Genomic DNA, 19076 nt, shown 5'->3' with positions numbered 1-19076 from the left:
TCTCCTCTTTCCCCCTCGTCTCCTCTCTCCCCCTCCTCTCCTCTCTCCCCCTCGTCTCCTCTCTCCCCCTCGTCTCCTCCTCTCCCCCTCGTTTCCTCTCTCCCCCTCGTCTCCTCTCTCCCCCTCGTCTCCTCTCTCCCCCTCGTCTCCTCTCTCCACTCTCTTGCTTCTTGCTTATGTTTGTTCTCCAAAAACTGAAGACAGCAGACAATTTGCATACAGTAGACACATCCCACTGAAAATGTCTCTGGATATTTGTTTGAAATGCAACGCCCTTGTCAAAGACGACAGTGTGTGTGTGTGTGTGTGTGTGTGTGTGTGTGTGTGTGTGTGTGTGTGTGTGTGTGTGTGTGTGTGTGTGTGTGTGTGTGTGTGTGTGTGTGTGTGTGTGTGTGTGTGTGTGTGTGTGTGTGTGTGTGTACTGCTCTAGGTTTTTCAGCATTACCTTGGAAAGTGTATGAAACAGACTTTTAAATGGCCTCATTTACTCTACATTACTGATCTGCTGCGCTTTGACTTTCCTACTATGAATATTTCATCAGCTCCCTTCCGCTCTGCGCGAGTGTGTTTGTATGTGTGTGTGTGTTCTGTTTTATTGATGACAGGAGAAGTCCTACAGCTCAGTGATACTGGGACAGATCCTACTGCTCAGTGGGACTGGGACAGATTTTACTGCTCAGTGATACTGGGACAGATCCTACTGCTCAGTGGGACTGGGACAGATTTTACTGCTCAGTGATACTGGGACAGATCCTACTGCTCAGTGGGACTGGGACAGATTTTACTGCTCAGTGATACTGGGACAGATTTTACTGCTCAGTGATACTGGGACAGATCCTACTGCTCAGTGGGACTGGGACAGATTTTACTGCTCAGTGATACTGGGACAGATTTTACTGCTCAGTGATACTGGGACAGATCCTACTGCTCAGTGATACTGGGACAGATCCTACTGCTCAGTGGGACTGGGACAGATTTTACTGCTCAGTGATACTGGGACAGATCCTACTGCTCAGTGGGACTGGGACAGATTTTACTGCTCAGTGATACTGGGACAGATCCTACTGCTCAGTGGGACTGGGACAGATTTTACTGCTCAGTGATACTGGGACAGATCCTACTGCTCAGTGGGACTGGGACAGATTTTACTGCTCAGTGATACTGGGACAGATTTTACTGCTCAGTGATACTGGGACAGATCCTACTGCTCAGTGGGACTGGGACAGATTTTACTGCTCAGTGATACTGGGACAGATTTTACTGCTCAGTGATACTGGGACAGATCCTACTGCTCAGTGATACTGGGACAGATCCTACTGCTCAGTGGGACTGGGACAGATCCTACTGCTCAGTGATACTGGGACAGATCTTACTGCTCAGTGGGACTGGGACAGATCCTACTGCTCAGTGATAGTGGGACAGATCCTACATCTCAGTGATACTGGGACAGATCCTACTGCTCAGTGATACTGGGACAGATCCTACTGCTCAGTGATAGTGGGACAGATCCTACAGCTCAGTGATACTGGGACAGATCTTACTGCTCAGTGATACTGGGACAGATCCTACTGCTCAGTGATACTGGGACAGATCTTACTGCTCAGTGATACTGGGACAGATCTTACTGCTCAGTGATACTGGGACAGATCCTACTGCTCAGTGATACTGGGACAGATCTTACTGCTCAGTGATACTGGGACAGATCCTACTGCTCAGTGATACTGGGACAGATCCTACTGCTCAGTGAAACTGGGACAGATCCTACTGCTCAGTGGGACTGGGACAGATCCTACTGCTCATTCAAACTACTCACCTATACTGACACAGAGTCCACGAGTCTACATGTGCAATCAATCAGATGCAAATTCAAAACAGTGTTCACTGTGCGTGTGTATGTGCGCACGCGCACGTGTCAATATACAGTCTATATACAGTGTGTGCAAAAGGCATGAGGAGATAAAGAGCGAGGCCATAAGAGCGAGGCTAGCTTTTCAAGCAGACATTTGCATCCTGTAGCTCTAACTCCAAAAAGTTTTGGGACACTGTAAAGTCCATGGAGAACAAGAGCACCTCCTCCCAGCTGCTGTATCGTCATTGTTGGTAATCAAGCCTACTACTGTTGTGTTGTCTGCAAACTTGATGATTGAGTTGGAGGCGTGCGTGGTCACGCAGTCATGGGTGAACAGGGAGTACAGGAGGGGGCTGAGAACGCACCCTTGTGGGGCCCCTGTGTTGAGGATCAGCAAAGTGGAGGAGTAGTTTCCTACCTTCACCACTTGGGGGCGTCCCACCAGGAAGTCCAGGACCCAGTTGCACAGGACGGGGTTCAGACCCAGGGCCCCGAGCTTAATGCTGAGCTTGGAGGGTACTATGGTGTTGAAGGCTGAGCTATAGTCAATGAAGAGCATTCTTACATAGGTAGTTCTCTTGTCCAGATGGGCTGGGCAGTGTGCAGTGCGATGGCGATTGCATCGTCTGCAACGTCTCACCACTTTGGGGCGCTAAGCAAATTAAAGCAAATTTATATTATCTCTAACTAGCCTCTCAAAGCACATCATGATGAGAAAAGTGAGTGATATGGGGTGATAGTTGTTCAGTTCAGTTACCTTTGCTTTCTTGGGAACAGGAGCAATGCTGGACATTTGAAGCAAGTGGCGACAACAGACTAGGATAGGGAGAGATTGAATGTAGGGGTTTTGTAGGTGTTTTGACAGGGAGGAGTTTTGACAGGGGGGGTTGACAGGGGGGGGGGTTGACAGGGGGGTTTGACAGGGAGGAGTTTTCACAAGGGGTGTTGACAGGGGGGGTTGACAGAGAGGAGTTTTGACAGGGGGGGTTGACAGGGGGGGCTGACAGGGAGGAGTTTTGACAGGGAGGAGTTTTGACAGGGGGGTTCACAGGGAGGGTTTTGACAGGGAGGTTTGTGGTTTCCCTCCCTCCTCTCCCCTCTCTTCTGCACCCTACTCTCTCTCTAAAACAGCTTTAACTCCACTCTTCTCTCCCCCCTCTCATTTAGACAGGAAGTGTGTGTTTGAGCAGGGGACCGATCACCAGTCAGCCGTGAAGCAAATAACTAAATGGACTTCCGTTGGTCTCTCCCCTCTCTCCCTAACAGCGCCACCCCCATCCCCCTAGTAACGTCACCCTGCAGGTGTCCCTGTCAGAAACAAACAGTGAAAGAAACATGAGTGTGTGCCTGCGAGCCTGTCTCTAATGATCCTTTCAGAGGGAGTTCATCTTCTGGTCAGTGCTGCACTCAAGACAGAACAGTGTGTGTGTGTGTGTGTGTGTTTGTGTGTGTGTGTGTGTGTGTGTGTGTGTGTGTGTGTGTGTGTGTGTGTGTGTGTGTGTGTGTGTGTGTGTGTGTGTGTGTGTGTGTGTGTGTGTGTGTGTGTGTGTCATACTGCGAGCTACAACATGTTTGTGTCTGTTATCTGTGACACTATGAAGTTCAGTTGTTTTAAATGTTCAGAGCAAAGCCAAGTTGTAGTAATCTCCAACACCTGGGTTAAACAGTGAAACACCAAGACTGTATCCCTTACTACAATGTCAAATCTAGCATGTCAACATCTATGCTTTCCCTCTCTCTCGCCCATCCCGTCTTACTCTATCTCTCCTTCCCTCCCTCCCTCTCTACCTCTCTCCTCCATATCTTCCTCCCTCCCTTCTCCATATCTCCTCCCTCCCTTTCCTTCCACCCCTTTCTCTCGCCCTCCTGTCGTGAGTGAGTTACTCCACACAGTATCCGTTGACTCTCCCAGTCTCTATCCCACATCATCCCAAACAAACTGTATATGTGTGTGGCTGTGTTTTGACTCCAGCACTAGACTGCCAGACAAACTCTGACTGCAGCTCCAGCTTGCTCTTTTTCTCTCTCTCTCACAGATCTATGGTAAATCCCCCCGAATAATAATGTTCTGTATTTCTACCACGCCGTACGGCTGTGTAAAAATCACAACCATGGTGCACACACACACACACACTGGAACCCCCCACCCCACCCCACCTCCACAGCTGGTGTTGTGGTGAGATGGCCTTGAGAAGAGCAGTGGTTCCCATGCAGTCTCAATCTCAGCAGTGATACCTCAGCCAGGCCAGGTGTGGAGGGTCAGTCTCAGAAGTGATGACCCAGTCAAGCCGGACCAGGTGTGTAGGGTTAGTCCTTGTATAGAAGCTTGTAACTATTATTACAACTCATGTATTCACACCAAAGCCAAGGTCAGTGTTTAGTACATTATAAACGTGTATCAATGGGTGATTTGATGAAAAGTCATGCCCTGAGGCTATAGATGCAATCTGCCAGCTAGAGATATGTGAGTAATTATAGATCAGATCTACCCTGGGTCTTCTAGCTGTGATGAAGGTATCAATGGTGGTTCCCTGGAGAGAGACTAACCCACCATCATATCAGTGGTATTTCCTGGAGAGAGACTAACCCACCATCATATCAGTGGTATTTCCTGGAGAGAGACTAACCCACCATCATATCAGTGGTATTTCCTGGAGAGAGACTAACCCACCATCATATCAGTGGTATTTCCTGGAGAGAGACTAACCCACCATCATATCAGTGGTATTTCCTGGAGAGAGATTTCCTGGAACCCACCATCATATCAGTGGTATTTCCTGGAGAGAGACTGGGTAGAGAGACTAACCCACCATCATATCAGTGGTATTTCCTGGAGAGAGACTAACCCACCATCATATCAGTGGTATTTCCTGGAGAGAGACTAACCCACCATCATATCAGTGGTATTTCCTGGAGAGAGACTAACCCACCATCATATCAGTGGTATTTCCTGGAGAGAGACTAACCCACCATCATATCAGTGGTATTTCCTGGAGAGAGACTAACCCACCATCATATCAGTGGTATTTCCTGGAGAGAGACTAACCCACCATCATATCAGTGGTATTTCCTGGAGAGAGACTAACCCACCATCATATCAGTGGTATTTCCTGGAGAGAGACTAACCCACCATCATATCAGTGGTATTTCCTGGAGAGAGACTAACCCACCATCATATCAGTGGTATTTCCTGGAGAGAGACTGTGGTATTTCCTGAGAGAGACTAACCCACCATCATATCAGTGGTATTTCCTGGAGAGAGACTAACCCACCATCAAATCAGTGGTATTTCCTGGAGAGAGACTAACCCACCATCAAATCAGTGGTATTTCCTGGAGAGAGACTAACCCACCATCATATCAGTGGTATTTCCTGGAGAGAGACTAACCCACCATCATATCAGTGGTATTTCCTGGAGAGAGACTAACCCACCATCATATCAGTGGTATTTCCTGGAGAGAGACTAACCCACCATCATATCAGTGGTATTTCCTGGAGAGAGACTAACCCACCATCATATCAGTGGTATTTCCTGGAGAGAGACTAACCCACCATCATATCAGTGGTATTTCCTGGAGAGAGTGGTATTTCCTGGAGAGAGACTAACCCACCATCATATCAGTGGTATTTCCTGGAGAGAGACTAACCCACCATCATATCAGTGGTATTTCCTGGAGAGAGACTAACCCACCATCATATCAGTGGTATTTCCTGGAGAGAGACTAACCCACCATCAAATCAGTGGTATTTCCTGGAGAGAGACTAACCCACCATCATATCAGTGGTATTTCCTGGAGAGAGACTAACCCACCATCAAATCAGTGGTATTTCCTGGAGAGAGACAGTGGTATTTCCTGGAGAGACTAACCCACCATCATATCAGTGGTATTTCTGGAACCCACCATCATATCAGTGGTATTTCCTGGAGAGACTAACCCACCATCAAATCAGTGGTATTTCCTGGACCCACCATCATATCAGTGGTATTTCCTGGAGAGAGACTAACCCACCATCATATCAGTGGTATTTCCTGGAGAGACTAACCCACCATCATATCAGTGGTATTTCCTGGAGAGAGACTAACCCACCATCATCAGTGGTATTTCCTGGAGTGGGTATTTCCTGGAGAGAGACTAACCCACCATCAAATCAGTGGTATTTCCTGGAGAGAGACTAACCCACCATCATATCAGTGGTATTTCCTGGAGAGAGACTAACCCACCATCATATCAGTGGTATTTCCTGGAGAGAGACTAACCCACCATCAAATCAGTGGTATTTCCTGGAGAGAGACTAACCCACCATCATATCAGTGGTATTTCCTGGAGAGAGATTTCCTGGAACCCACCATCATATCAGTGGTATTTCCTGGAGAGAGTGGTATTTCCTGGAACCCACCATCATATCAGTGGTATTTCCTGGAGAGAGACTAACCCACCATCATATCAGTGGTATTTCCTGGAGAGAGACTAACCCACCATCAAATCAGTGGTATTTCCTGGAGAGAGACTAACCCACCATCATATCAGTGGTATTTCCTGGAGAGAGACTAACCCACCATCATATCAGTGGTATTTCCTGGAGAGAGACTAACCCACCATCATATCAGTGGTATTTCCTGGAGAGAGACTAACCCACCATCATATCAGTGGTATTTCCTGGAGAGAGACTAACCCACCATCATATCAGTGGTATTTCCTGGAGAGACTAACCCACCATCATATCAGTGGTATTTCCTGGAACCCCACCATCATATCAGTGGTATTTCCTGGAGAGAGACTAACCCACCATCATATCAGTGGTATTTCCTGGAGAGAGACTAACCCACCATCATATCAGTGGTATTTCCTGGAGAGAGACTAACCCACCATCATATCAGTGGTATTTCCTGGAGAGAGACTAACCCACCATCATATCAGTGGTATTTCCTGGAGAGAGACTAACCCACCATCATATCAGTGGTATTTCCTGGAGAGAGACTAACCCACCATCATATCAGTGGTATTTCCTGGAGAGAGACTAACCCACCATCATATCAGTGGTATTTCCTGGAGAGAGACTGTGGTATTTCCTGAGAGAGACTAACCCACCATCATATCAGTGGTATTTCCTGGAGAGAGACTAACCCACCATCATATCAGTGGTATTTCCTGGAGAGAGACTAACCCACCATCATATCAGTGGTATTTCCTGGAGAGAGACTAACCCACCATCATATCAGTATTTCAGTGGTATTTCCTGGAGAGAGAGATTTCCTGGAACCCCCACCATCATATCAGTGGTATTTCCTGGAGAGAGACTAACCCACCATCATATCAGTGGTATTTCCTGGAGAGAGACTAACCCACCATCATATCAGTGGTATTTCCTGGAGAGAGACTAACCCACCATCATATCAGTGGTATTTCCTGGAGAGAGACTAACCCACCATCATATCAGTGGTATTTCCTGGAGAGAGACTAACCCACCATCAAATCAGTGGTATTTCCTGGAGAGAGACTAACCCACCATCATATCAGTGGTATTTCCTGGAGAGACTAACCCACCATCATATCAGTGGTATTTCCTGGAGAGAGACTAACCCACCATCATATCAGTGGTATTTCCTGGAGAGATTTCCTGACTAACCCACCATCATATCAGTGGTATTTCCTGGAGAGAGACTAACCCACCATCAAATCAGTGGTATTTCCTGGAGAGAGACTAACCCACCATCAAATCAGTGGTATTTCCTGGAGAGAGACTAACCCACCATCATATCAGTGGTATTTCCTGGAGAGAGACTAACCCACCATCATATCAGTGGTATTTCCTGGAGAGAGACTAACCCACCATCATATCAGTGGTATTTCCTGGAGAGAGACTAACCCACCATCATATCAGTGGTATTTCCTGGTGGTAGAGAGACTAACCCACCATCATATCAAGGATTTCCTGGAGAGAGACACCATCATATCAGTGGTATTTCCTGGAGAGAGACTAACCCACCATCATATCAGTGGTATTTCCTGGAGAGAGACTAACCCACCATCATATCAGTGGTATTTCCTGGAGAGAGACTAACCCACCATCATATCAGTGGTATTTCCTGGAGAGAGACTAACCCACCATCATATCAGTGGTATTTCCTGGAGAGAGACTAACCCACCATCATATCAGTGGTATTTCCTGGAGAGAGACTAACCCACCATCATATCAGTGGTATTTCCTGGAGAGAGACTAACCCACCATCATATCAGTGGTATTTCCTGGAGAGAGACAAATCAGTGGTATTTCCTGGAACCCACCATCATATCAGTGGTATTTCCTGGAGAGAGACTAACCCACCATCAAATCAGTGGTATTTCCTGGAGAGAGACTAACCCACCATCATATCAGTGGTATTTCCTGGAGAGAGACTAACCCACCATCATATCAGTGGTATTTCCTGGAGAGAGACTAACCCACCATCAAATCAGTGGTATTTCCTGGAGAGAGACTAACCCACCATCATATCAGTGGTATTTCCTGGAGAGAGACTAACCCACCATCATATCAGTGGTATTTCCTGGAGAGAGACCCAACCCACCATCATATCAGTGGTATTTCCTGGAGAGAGACTAACCCACCATCATATCAGTGGTATTTCCTGGAGAGAGACTAACCCACCATCATATCAGTGGTATTTCCTGGAGAGAGACTAACCCCCACCATCATATCAGTGGTATTTCCTGGAGAGAGACTAACCCACCATCAAATCAGTGGTATTTCCTGGAGAGAGACTAACCCACCATCATATCAGTGGTATTTCCTGGAGAGAGACTAACCCACCATCATATCAGTGGTATTTCCTGGAGAGAGACTAACCCACCATCATATCAGTGGTATTTCCTGGAGAGAGACTAACCCACCATCATATCAGTGGTATTTCCTGGAGAGAGACTAACCCACCATCATATCAGTGGTATTTCCTGGAGTGGTATTTCCTGGAGAGAGACTAACCCACCATCATATCAGTGGTATTTCCTGGAGAGAGACTAACCCACCATCATATCAGTGGTATTTCCTGGAGAGAGACTAACCCACCATCATATCAGTGGTATTTCCTGGAGAGAGACTAACCCACCATCAAATCAGTGGTATTTCCTGGAGAGAGACTAACCCACCATCATATCAGTGGTATTTCCTGGAGAGAGACTAACCCACCATCATATCAGTGGTATTTCCTGGAGAGAGACTAACCCACCATCATATCAGTGGTATTTCCTGGAGAGAGTCTAACCCACCATCATATCAGTGGTATTTCCTGGAGAGAGACTAACCCACCATCATATCAGTGGTATTCCCTGGAGAGAGACTAACCCACCATCAAATCAGTGGTATTTCCTGGAGAGAGACTAACCCACCATCATATCAGTGGTATTTCCTGGAGAGAGACTAACCCACCATCATATCAGTGGTATTTCCTGGAGAGAGACTAACCCACCATCATATCAGTGGTATTTCCTGGAGAGAGACTAACCCACCATCATATCAGTGGTATTTCCTGGAGAGAGACTAACCCACCATCAAATCAGTGGTATTTCCTGGAGAGAGACTAACCCACCATCATATCAGTGGTATTTCCTGGAGAGAGACTAACCCACCATCAAATCAGTGGTATTTCCTGGAGAGAGACTAACCCACCATCAAATCAGTGGTATTTCCTGGAGAGAGACTAACCCACCATCATATCAGTGGTATTTCCTGGAGAGAGACTAACCCACCATCAAATCAGTGGTATTTCCTGGAGAGAGACTAACCCACCATCATATCAGTGGTATTTCCTGGAGAGAGACTAACCCACCATCAAATCAGTGGTATTTCCTGGAGAGAGACTAACCCACCATCATATCAGTGGTATTTCCTGGAGAGAGACTAACCCACCATCATATCAGTGGTATTTCCTGGAGAGAGACTAACCCACCATCAAATCAGTGGTATTTCCTGGAGAGAGACTAACCCACCATCATATCAGTGGTATTTCCTGGAGAGAGACTAAACCACCATCAAATCAGTGGTATTTCCTGGAGAGAGACTAACCCACCATCAAATCAGTGGTATTTCCTGGAGAGAGACTAACCCACCATCATATCAGTGGTATTTCCTGGAGAGAGACTAACCCACCATCAAATCAGTGGTATTTCCTGGAGAGAGACTAACCCACCATCGTATCAATGGTATTTCCTGGAGAGAGACTAACCCACCATCATATCAGTGGTATTTCCTGGAGAGAGACTAACCCACCATCATATCAGTGGTATTTCCTGGAGAGAGACTAACCCACCATCATATCAGTGGTATTTCCTGGAGAGAGACTAACCCACCATCATATCAGTGGTATTTCCTGGAGAGAGACTAACCCACCATCATATCAGTGGTATTTCCTGGAGAGAGACTAACCCACCATCAAATCAGTGGTATTTCCTGGAGAGAGACTAACCCACCATCATATCAGTGGTATTCCCTGGAGAGAGACTAACCCACCATCATATCAATGGTATTCCCTGGAGAGAGACTAACCCACCATCAAATCAGTGGTATTTCCTGGAGAGAGACTAACCCACCATCATATCAGTGGTATTTCCTGGAGAGAGACTAACCCACCATCGTATCAGTGGTATTTCCTGGAGAGAGACTAACCCACCATCATATCAGTGGTATTCCCTGGAGAGAGACTAACCCACCATCATATCAGTGGTATTTCCTGGAGAGAGACTAACCCACCATCATATCAGTGGTATTTCCTGGAGAGAGACTAACCCACCATCATATCAGTGGTATTTCCTGGAGAGAGACTAACCCACCATCATATCAATGGTATTCCCTGGAGAGAGACTAACCCACCATCATATCAGTGGTATTTCCTGGAGAGAGACTAACCCACCATCATATCAGTGGTATTTCCTGGAGAGAGACTAACCCACCATCAAATCAGTGGTATTTCCTGGAGAGAGACTAACCCACCATCAAATCAGTGGTATTTCCTGGAGAGAGACTAACCCACCATCATATCAGTGGTATTTCCTGGAGAGAGACTAACCCACCATCAAATCAGTGGTATTTCCTGGAGAGAGACTAACCCACCATCATATCAATGGTATTCCCTGGAGAGAGACTAACCCACCATCAAATCAGTGGTATTTCCTGGAGAGAGACTAACCCACCATCATATCAGTGGTATTTCCTGGAGAGAGACTAACCCACCATCATATCAGTGGTATTCCCTGGAGAGAGACTAACCCACCATCATATCAGTGGTATTCCCTGGAGAGAGACTAACCCACCATCATATCAGTGGTATTCCCTGGAGAGAGACTAACCCACCATCATATCAGTGGTATTCCCTGGAGAGAGACTAACCCACCATCATATCAGTGGTATTCCCTGGAGAGAGACTAACCCACCATCGTATCAGTGGTATTTCCTGGAGAGAGACTAACCCACCATCAAATCAGTGGTATTTCCTGGAGAGAGACTAACCCACCATCGTATCAGTGGTATTTCCTGGAGAGAGACTAACCCACCATCAAATCAGTGGTATTTCCTGGAGAGAGACTAACCCACCATCATATCAGTGGTATTTCCTGGAGAGAGACTAACCCACCATCAAATCAGTGGTATTTCCTGGAGAGAGACTAACCCACCATCATATCAGTGGTATTTCCTGGAGAGAGACTAACCCACCATCATATCAGTGGTATTTCCTGGAGAGAGACTCCCTCTCTCTCTCTCTTATCAGTCAAACTGCTCCCTCTTTCCATCTCTCTCTTATCAATCAAACTGCTCCCTCTCTCCATCTCTCTCTTATCAATCAAACTGCTCCCTCTCTCCATCTCTCTTTTATCAGTCAAACTGCTCCCTCTCTCTCCCTCTCTCTCTCTCTCTCTTATCAGTCAAACTGCTCCCTCTCCCTCTCTCTCTCCATCTCTCTTTTATCAGTCAAACTGCTCCCTCTCTCTCTCTTATCAGTCAAACTGCTCCCTCTCCCTCCCTCTCTCTCTCTCTCTCTCTCTCTCTCTCTCTCTCTCTCTCTTATCAGTCAAACTGCTCCCTCTCTCTCTTATCAGTGAAACTGCTCCCTCTCTCTCTCTTTCTCTCTTATCAGTCAAACTACTCCCTCTCTCTCTCTCTTTTATCAGTCAAACTGCTCCCTCTCTCTCTCTCTTTTATCAGTCAAACTGCTCCCGCTCTCTTTCTCTTATCAGCCCCCCGTCTCTTTCTCTTACAAGTCAAACTGCTCCCTCTCTCTCTCTCTTTTATCAGTCAAACTGCTCCCTCTCCCCTCTCTCTCTCTCTCTCTCTCTCTCTCTCTCTCTCTCTCTCTCTCTCTCTCTTATCAGTCAAACTGCTCCCTCTCTCTTTCTCTCTTATCAATCAAACTGCTCCCTCTTTCCATCTCTCTCTTATCAATCAAACTGCTCCCTCTCTCCATCTCTCTCGTATCAATCAAACTGCTCCCTCTCTCCATCTCTCTTTTATCAGTCAAACTGCTCCCTCTCTCCATCTCTCTTTTATCAGTCAAACTGCTCCCTCTCTCTCCCTCTCTCTCTCTCTCTCTCTTATCAGTCAAACTGCTCCCTCTCCCTCTCTCTCTCCATCTCTCTTTTATCAGTCAAACTGCTCCCTCTCTCTCCCTCTCTCTCTCTCTCTCTTATCAGTCAAACTGCTCCCTCTCCCTCTCTCTCTCCATCTCTCTCTTATCAGTCAAACTGCTCCCTCTCCCTCTCTCTCTCCATCTCTCTTTTATCAGTCAAACTGCTCCCTCTCCCTCTCTCTCTCCATCTCTCTTTTATCAGTCAAACTGCTCCCTCTCTCTCTCTTATCAGTCAAACTGCTCCCTCTCCCTCTCTCTCTCTCTCTCTCTCTCTCTCTCTCTCTCTCTCTCTCTCTCTTATCAATCAAACTGCTCCCTCTCCCTCTCTCTCTCTCTCTCTCTCTCTCTCTCTTTCTCTCTTATCAATCAAACTGCTCCCTCTTTCCATCTCTCTCTTATCAATCAAACTGCTCCCTCTCTCCATCTCTCTCTTATCAATCAATCTGCTCCCTCTCTCCATCTCTCTTTTATCAGTCAAACTGCTCCCTCTCTCTCCCTCTCTCTCTCTCTCTCTCTCTCTTATCAGTCAAACTGCTCCCTCTCCCTCTCCATCTCCCTTTTATCAGTCAAACTGCTCCCTCTCTCTCTCTTATCAGTCAAACTGCTCCCTCTCCCCCTCTCTCTCTCTCTCTCTCTCTCTCTCTCTCTCTCTCTCTCTCTCTCTCTCTCTCTCTCTCTCTCTCTCTCTCTCTCTCTCTCTCTCTCTCCCTCTCTCTCTCTCTCTCTCTCTCTCTCTTATCAGTCAAACTGCTCCCTCTCTCTCTTATCAGTCAAACTGCTCCCTCTCTCTTTCTCTCTTATCAGTCTCTCTTATCAGTCAAACTACTCCCTCTCTCTCTCTCTCTTTTATCAGTCAAACTGCTCCCTCTCTCTCTCTCTCTTTATCAGTCAAACTGCTCCTCTCCCTCTCTCTCTCTCTTATCAAACTCTCTCTCTCTCCCTCTCTCTCTTATCAATCAAACTGCTCCCTCTCTCTCTCTCTTATCAATCAAACTGCTCCCTCTTCTCTCTTTTATCAGTCAAACTGCTCCTCCCTCTCTTTTTTATCAGTCAAACTCTCCCTCTCTCCATCTCTCTTTTATCAGTCAAACTGCTCCCTCTCTCTCTCTCTCTCTTATCAGTCAAACTGCTCCCTCTCTCTCCATCTCTCTTTTTATCAATCAAACTGCTCCCTCTCTCTCTCTTTTTATCAGTCAAACTGCTCCCTCTCCCCTCCATCTCTTTTCTCTTATCAATCAAACTGCTCCCTCTTTCCATCTCTCTCTTATCAATCAAACTGCTCCCTCTCTCCATCTCTCTCTTATCAATCAATCTGCTCCCTCTCTCCATCTCTCTTTTATCAGTCAAACTGCTCCCTCTCTCTCCCTCTCTCTCTCTCTCTCTTATCAGTCAAACTGCTCCCTCTCTCTCTCTTATCAGTCAAACTGCTCCCTCTCCCTCCCTCTCTCTCTCTCTCTCTCTTTTATCAATCAAACTGCTCTCTCTCTCTCTCTCTCTCTCTCTCTTATCAGTCAAACTGCTCTCTCTCTCTCTCTCTCTCTCTCTCTCTCTCTCTCTCTCTCTCTCTCTCTCTCTCTCTCTCTCTCTCTCTCTCTCTCTCTCTTATCAGTCAAACTGCTCCCTCTCTCTCTTATCAGTCAAACTGCTCCCTCTCTCTCTCTTTCTCTCTTATCAGTCAAACTACTCCCTCTCCCTCTCTCTTTTATCAGTCAAACTGCTCCCTCTCTCTCTCTCTCTTTTATCAGTCAAACTGCTCCCGCTCTCTTTCTCTTATCAGCCCCCCGTCTCTTTCTCTTACAAGTCAAACTGCTCCCTCTCTCTCTCTCTTTTATCAGTCAAACTGCTCCCTCTCCCTCTCTCTCTCTCTCTCTCTCTCTCTCTCTCTCTCTCTCTCTCTCTCTTATCAGTCAAACTGCTCCCTCTCCCTCTCTCTCTCTCTCTCTTATCAAACTGCTCCCTCTCTCTCTCCCTCTCTCTCTTATCAATCAAACTGCTCCCTCTCTCCATCTCTCTCTTATCAATCAAACTGCTCCCTCTCCCCATCTCTCTTTTATCAGTCAAATTGCTCCCTCTCTCCCTCCCCCATCTTTTTTATCAGTCAAACTGCTCCCTCCCTCCCTCACTCCCTCACTCCCTCACTCCCTTTAATCAGTCAAACTGCTCCCGCTCTCTATTTTGTGTCCTCTCTCTCTCTCATCAATTGACATCATTCAAATGCTCTTCTCTCTCTCTTTCTTTTATGTCTCTGATTCATCTCTCTGCCAGCTGTCTCTGTGTGTCTGTCTGTATGTGTGTTTGTGTGTGTGCGTCTGAATGTGTGTGCACATGCATATATATGTGTGTGTGTGTGTGTGTGCGTAGTGTTATGAAAAACAGAATAGAGCGGGAGTAGTCAGTGAAAGAGGGTACCCATGCCAGCAGTGTTTTTCACAGGGCATGGTTCTGGCAGACAGTCCAGCTGCTGACAGCTGGAGCCACATGAAAGAGGCTGGGGACAGCCTGAGGGCTTGCCTGGGGTGATATGGCCCTCATTTTTATATTTATTTATATGCCATTTAGCAGACGCTTTTATCCAAAGCGACTTACAGTCATGTGTGCATACATTCTACGTATGGGTGGTCCCGGGAATCGAACCCACTACCCTGGCGTTACAAGCGCCATGCTCTACCGACTGAGCTACAGAAGGACCACCTCACGGGGTGGGTGTGTGTGTCAGGTGTGATTCAGGTGAGGACTTAACAGACTGACAGGACAGATCCACTGGGGATAATCAGCTGGAACAGTGAACAACAGAGAAAGTGTGTCAGGTAGGATCAGGAAGACCTCAATGGCCTGTTTTACTGTCCTTTGTAGATAGATGTGAAAGGACTATAGGATGAAGCATGGGTTCATTTTAAGCTGTTATATTGGATATATTGTATTGTCCTATCTGAACAGGAATACTAGTGTGTCTAAGAGTATGAATGGAGTTGGTGAGTGTGTCTCACCTGAGCAGGTAAACTCATGTTTCTGTATCTCAGCCACGTTGAGTCCTCTAAGCGGGGATGGAGCAGTGCACTGGGTGAACAGACCAATCGTAGGCCTTTGTCTTAACCACTCGGCCAACCAGGACAGGTGACAGTCACAGTGCAGGTTGTTGGAGTGGAGACGGCTGGAGAGAGAAAGAGAGTGTTAGGATATGAACGGGGTTATTCATAAAAGTTACTGAAAATGTCTCTGCAACGAGCTAAATCTCTGTGATGGAATTTCAACCAATGCATAAAGTGAGTTTATCTCTACAGATAAGTCACATGCAGTGGTAACCACCATTGAAATCCCCCTTTTCATTGACCATTTTAATGGTCCTCTTGAAATGCTGCCCAAAATTCTGAGACAAAAGCCTTAACCTAAACCACACCCCCCAGGTCCTGATATGTTTCCAAACCCATGACTGACATGACATTTCCCTGCTTGGACTAGACAGAGTGTTCTAAACGAGACATTTAAAGTTCGAACCAAAACATTCTAAACTGTACATTCTAAATGAAGCATTCCTGGAACGCTCCCATTGTCCAGAATAACTAACAGAGCTGTGGTGGCAGTCGGGAAAACACACACACACACACACACACACACACACACACACACACACACACACACACACACACACACACACACACACACACACACACACACACACACACACACACACACACACACACACACACACACACACACACACACACACACACACACACACACAACCAATAACCCTACTGAAAGCAAAAAAGCACAGAAACCACAACAAGAATGACATTGCGGTCTCTCTAAGTATTCATTCCAGTGAGCATAATTGAAATCATTCATATATGCGTAATTTCATATTTTGTCATTATATTTAGACACCAGGCGTTGGGGGATGGATGTATTTCTGGGTGAGTTGTTGTTGCGTGTTCCTCAGAGTTGGAGATGAAATGGTCCCTGGCATGGCTATAGGTCCAATGTGGATTATGACTGTCAACCAAAACTCCTTGGAATGATTGAACCTATCTCGTCTCTTTCAGATGATAGCTGTTTAGTTTCGCTCCTGTAGGGGACACTAAAGTATGTATGGAAACATGACTAGCTTATTTTATAATTACTTAATATGTCTCAAAAGGGATTGGTTGGATTAAGCTCTTGGGGAAAAATTGAATATTCTATTAGATTCTATTAGATTATATCTATTCTATCCAAACAAAGAGGAATACATTTTTCTCAGTCATAGTTTATCGTCCAGTGAAGTTGTGGTATATATTTTCCTGTTCAGATGGGGTTATGAGGTATGAGATGGTTATTTAATCTCTGCTTCCTGATATGAGTCAGGTTAAAGCAACCTGTCAGGGGGAACACATCTTCACATGACACACACTCTTAGAGAGATGGATCACCATGTGATCTCCTTGACACCATACATCTAGATCAGAATACGCACCAGCATTATCAGATCTGATGTATGAGAAGAGAGAGAAAGAGAGAGATATAGAGAGAGAGGTGGGGGCGAGACCGTGTAAAAAAGGTGGGGGAGAGAGACAGGGAGAATGGGGGAGGAAAAAGAGAGAGGGGGAGTATGAGTGACTTACAAGGTGCGTAGTTTGGGCATGTGGTTGAAGCTGGAGACTGGGATGCTGCTGATGTTGTTGTTGTTCAGAGTCCTGGAAGAGACAGAGAGATAGAAGAAAGGGAGCAGTGCAGAAACAGAATGAAACAAACCTCAGAGAACCTACACATGTTTAGTGACCTCTGACTTAACTCTCATACTCCCAGCCACCTCATACCTTTATCTCCGACTCAACCATCTCTCTCTTCTCTCTTCCTCTCTTCCTCCCCCACTCCGTCTCTCTCTTTATGCCATTTAAGCCATTACAATGAGTCCATCCTCCTGTAGTTCCTCCCACCAGCCTCCTCTGACTTATACACAACATAACAATCTCCTCCTCTCTGCCCCCATATAGTGACATCAGGTGCAGAGTGAGCAGAGGAAGTACTTTCAATCAGACAAATAACCCCACAGTCTGATACCCCTACCCAACTATAAAGACCACCCCTCCACCCTATTACCACAACCCACAACTCCAACCTGTTCCCCACCATACCCACCCCTACTGTCAGGCTGCAGAAACCCCAAAACCCCAGGCACCCTGAATTAATGGGCCATGATGTTAATGAACCAATAGGGCTGACCATGCCTGGAGAGACCAACGACTGACTGGATAAATGAGGTTGGTGCCTGGTTATATTAGTAATGGGTAATGGTTGGTACCTGGTTATATTAGTATTGGGTAATGGTTGGTGCCTGGTTATATTAGTAATGGGTAATGGTTGGTGCCTGGTTATATTAGTAATGGGTAATGGTTGGTACCTGGTTATATTAGTAATGGTTGGTGCCTGGTTATATTAGTAAAGGGTAATGGTTGGTACCTGGTTATATTAGTAATGGGTAATGGTTGGTGCCTGGTTATATTCGTAATGGGTAATGGTTGGTGCCTGGTTATATTAGTAATGGGTAATGGTTGGTGCCTGGTTATATTAGTAATGGGTAATGGTTGGTACCTGGTTATATTAGTAATGGGTAATGGTTGGTACCTGGTTATATTAGTAATGGGTAATGGTTGGTACCTGGTTATATTAATAATGGATAATGGTTGGTACCTGGTTATATTAGAAATGGGTAATGGTTGGTACCTGGTTATATTAGAAATGGGTAATGGTTGGTACCTGGTTATATTAGAAATGGGTAATGGTTGGTACCTGGTTATATTAGTAATGGGTAATGGTTGGTACCTGGTTATATTAGTAATGGGTAATGGTTGGTACCTGGTTATATTAGTAATGGGTAATGGTTGGTACCTGTTTATATTAGTAATGGGTAATGGTTGGTACCTGGTTATATTAATAATGGATAATGGTTGGTACCTGGTTATATTAATAATGGATAATGGTTGGTACCTGGTTATATTAGTAACGGGTAATGGTTGGTACCTGGTTATATTAGTAATGGGTAATGGTTGGTACCTGGTTATATTAGTAATGGGTAATGGTTGGTACCTGGTTATATTAGTAATGGGTAATGGTTGGTACCTGGTTATATTAGTAATGGATAATGGTTGGTACCTGGTTATATTAATAATGGATAATGGTTGGTACCTGGTTATATTAATAATGGATAATGGTTGGTACCTGGTTATATTAGTAACGGGTAATGGTTGGTACCTGGTTATATTAGTAACGGGTAATGGTTGGTACCTGGTTATATTAGTAATGGGTAATGGTTGGTACCTGGTTATATTAGTAATGGGTAATGGTTGGTACCTGGTTATATTAGTAATGGGTAATGGTTGGTACCTGGTTATATTAGTAACGGGTAATGGTTGGTACCTGGTTATATTAGTAACGGGTAATGGTTGGTACCTGGTTATATTAGTAACGGGTAATGGTTGGTACCTGGTTATATTAGTAATGGGTAATGGTTGGTACCTGGTTATATTAGTAATGGGTAATGGTTGGTACCTGGTTATATTAGTAATGGGTAATGGTTGGTACCTGGTTATATTAGTAATGGGTAATGGTTGGTACCTGGTTATATTAGTAACG

The 19076-nt window shown here is 45.7% G+C and overlaps 1 protein-coding gene across 1 annotated transcript in view; it reads right to left on the bottom strand.

Moving 5' to 3' along the window:
* The window catches only part of LOC118374671 (slit homolog 1 protein-like), a 245793-nt gene that overhangs the window by 85498 nt on the left and 141219 nt on the right, over window positions 1-19076 (bottom strand). Inside the window, 2 exon segments of the mRNA XM_052477899.1 lie at window positions 15452-15615; window positions 17066-17137. Coding sequence (XP_052333859.1) covers window positions 15452-15615; window positions 17066-17137 — 236 coding nt within the window.

The sequence above is a fragment of the Oncorhynchus keta genome, chromosome 24 (genome assembly GCF_023373465.1).
Source record: "Oncorhynchus keta strain PuntledgeMale-10-30-2019 chromosome 24, Oket_V2, whole genome shotgun sequence".
In the NCBI taxonomy this organism is placed as follows: domain Eukaryota; kingdom Metazoa; phylum Chordata; class Actinopteri; order Salmoniformes; family Salmonidae; genus Oncorhynchus; species Oncorhynchus keta.
This window is presented reverse-complemented; position numbering and strand designations above follow the sequence as displayed.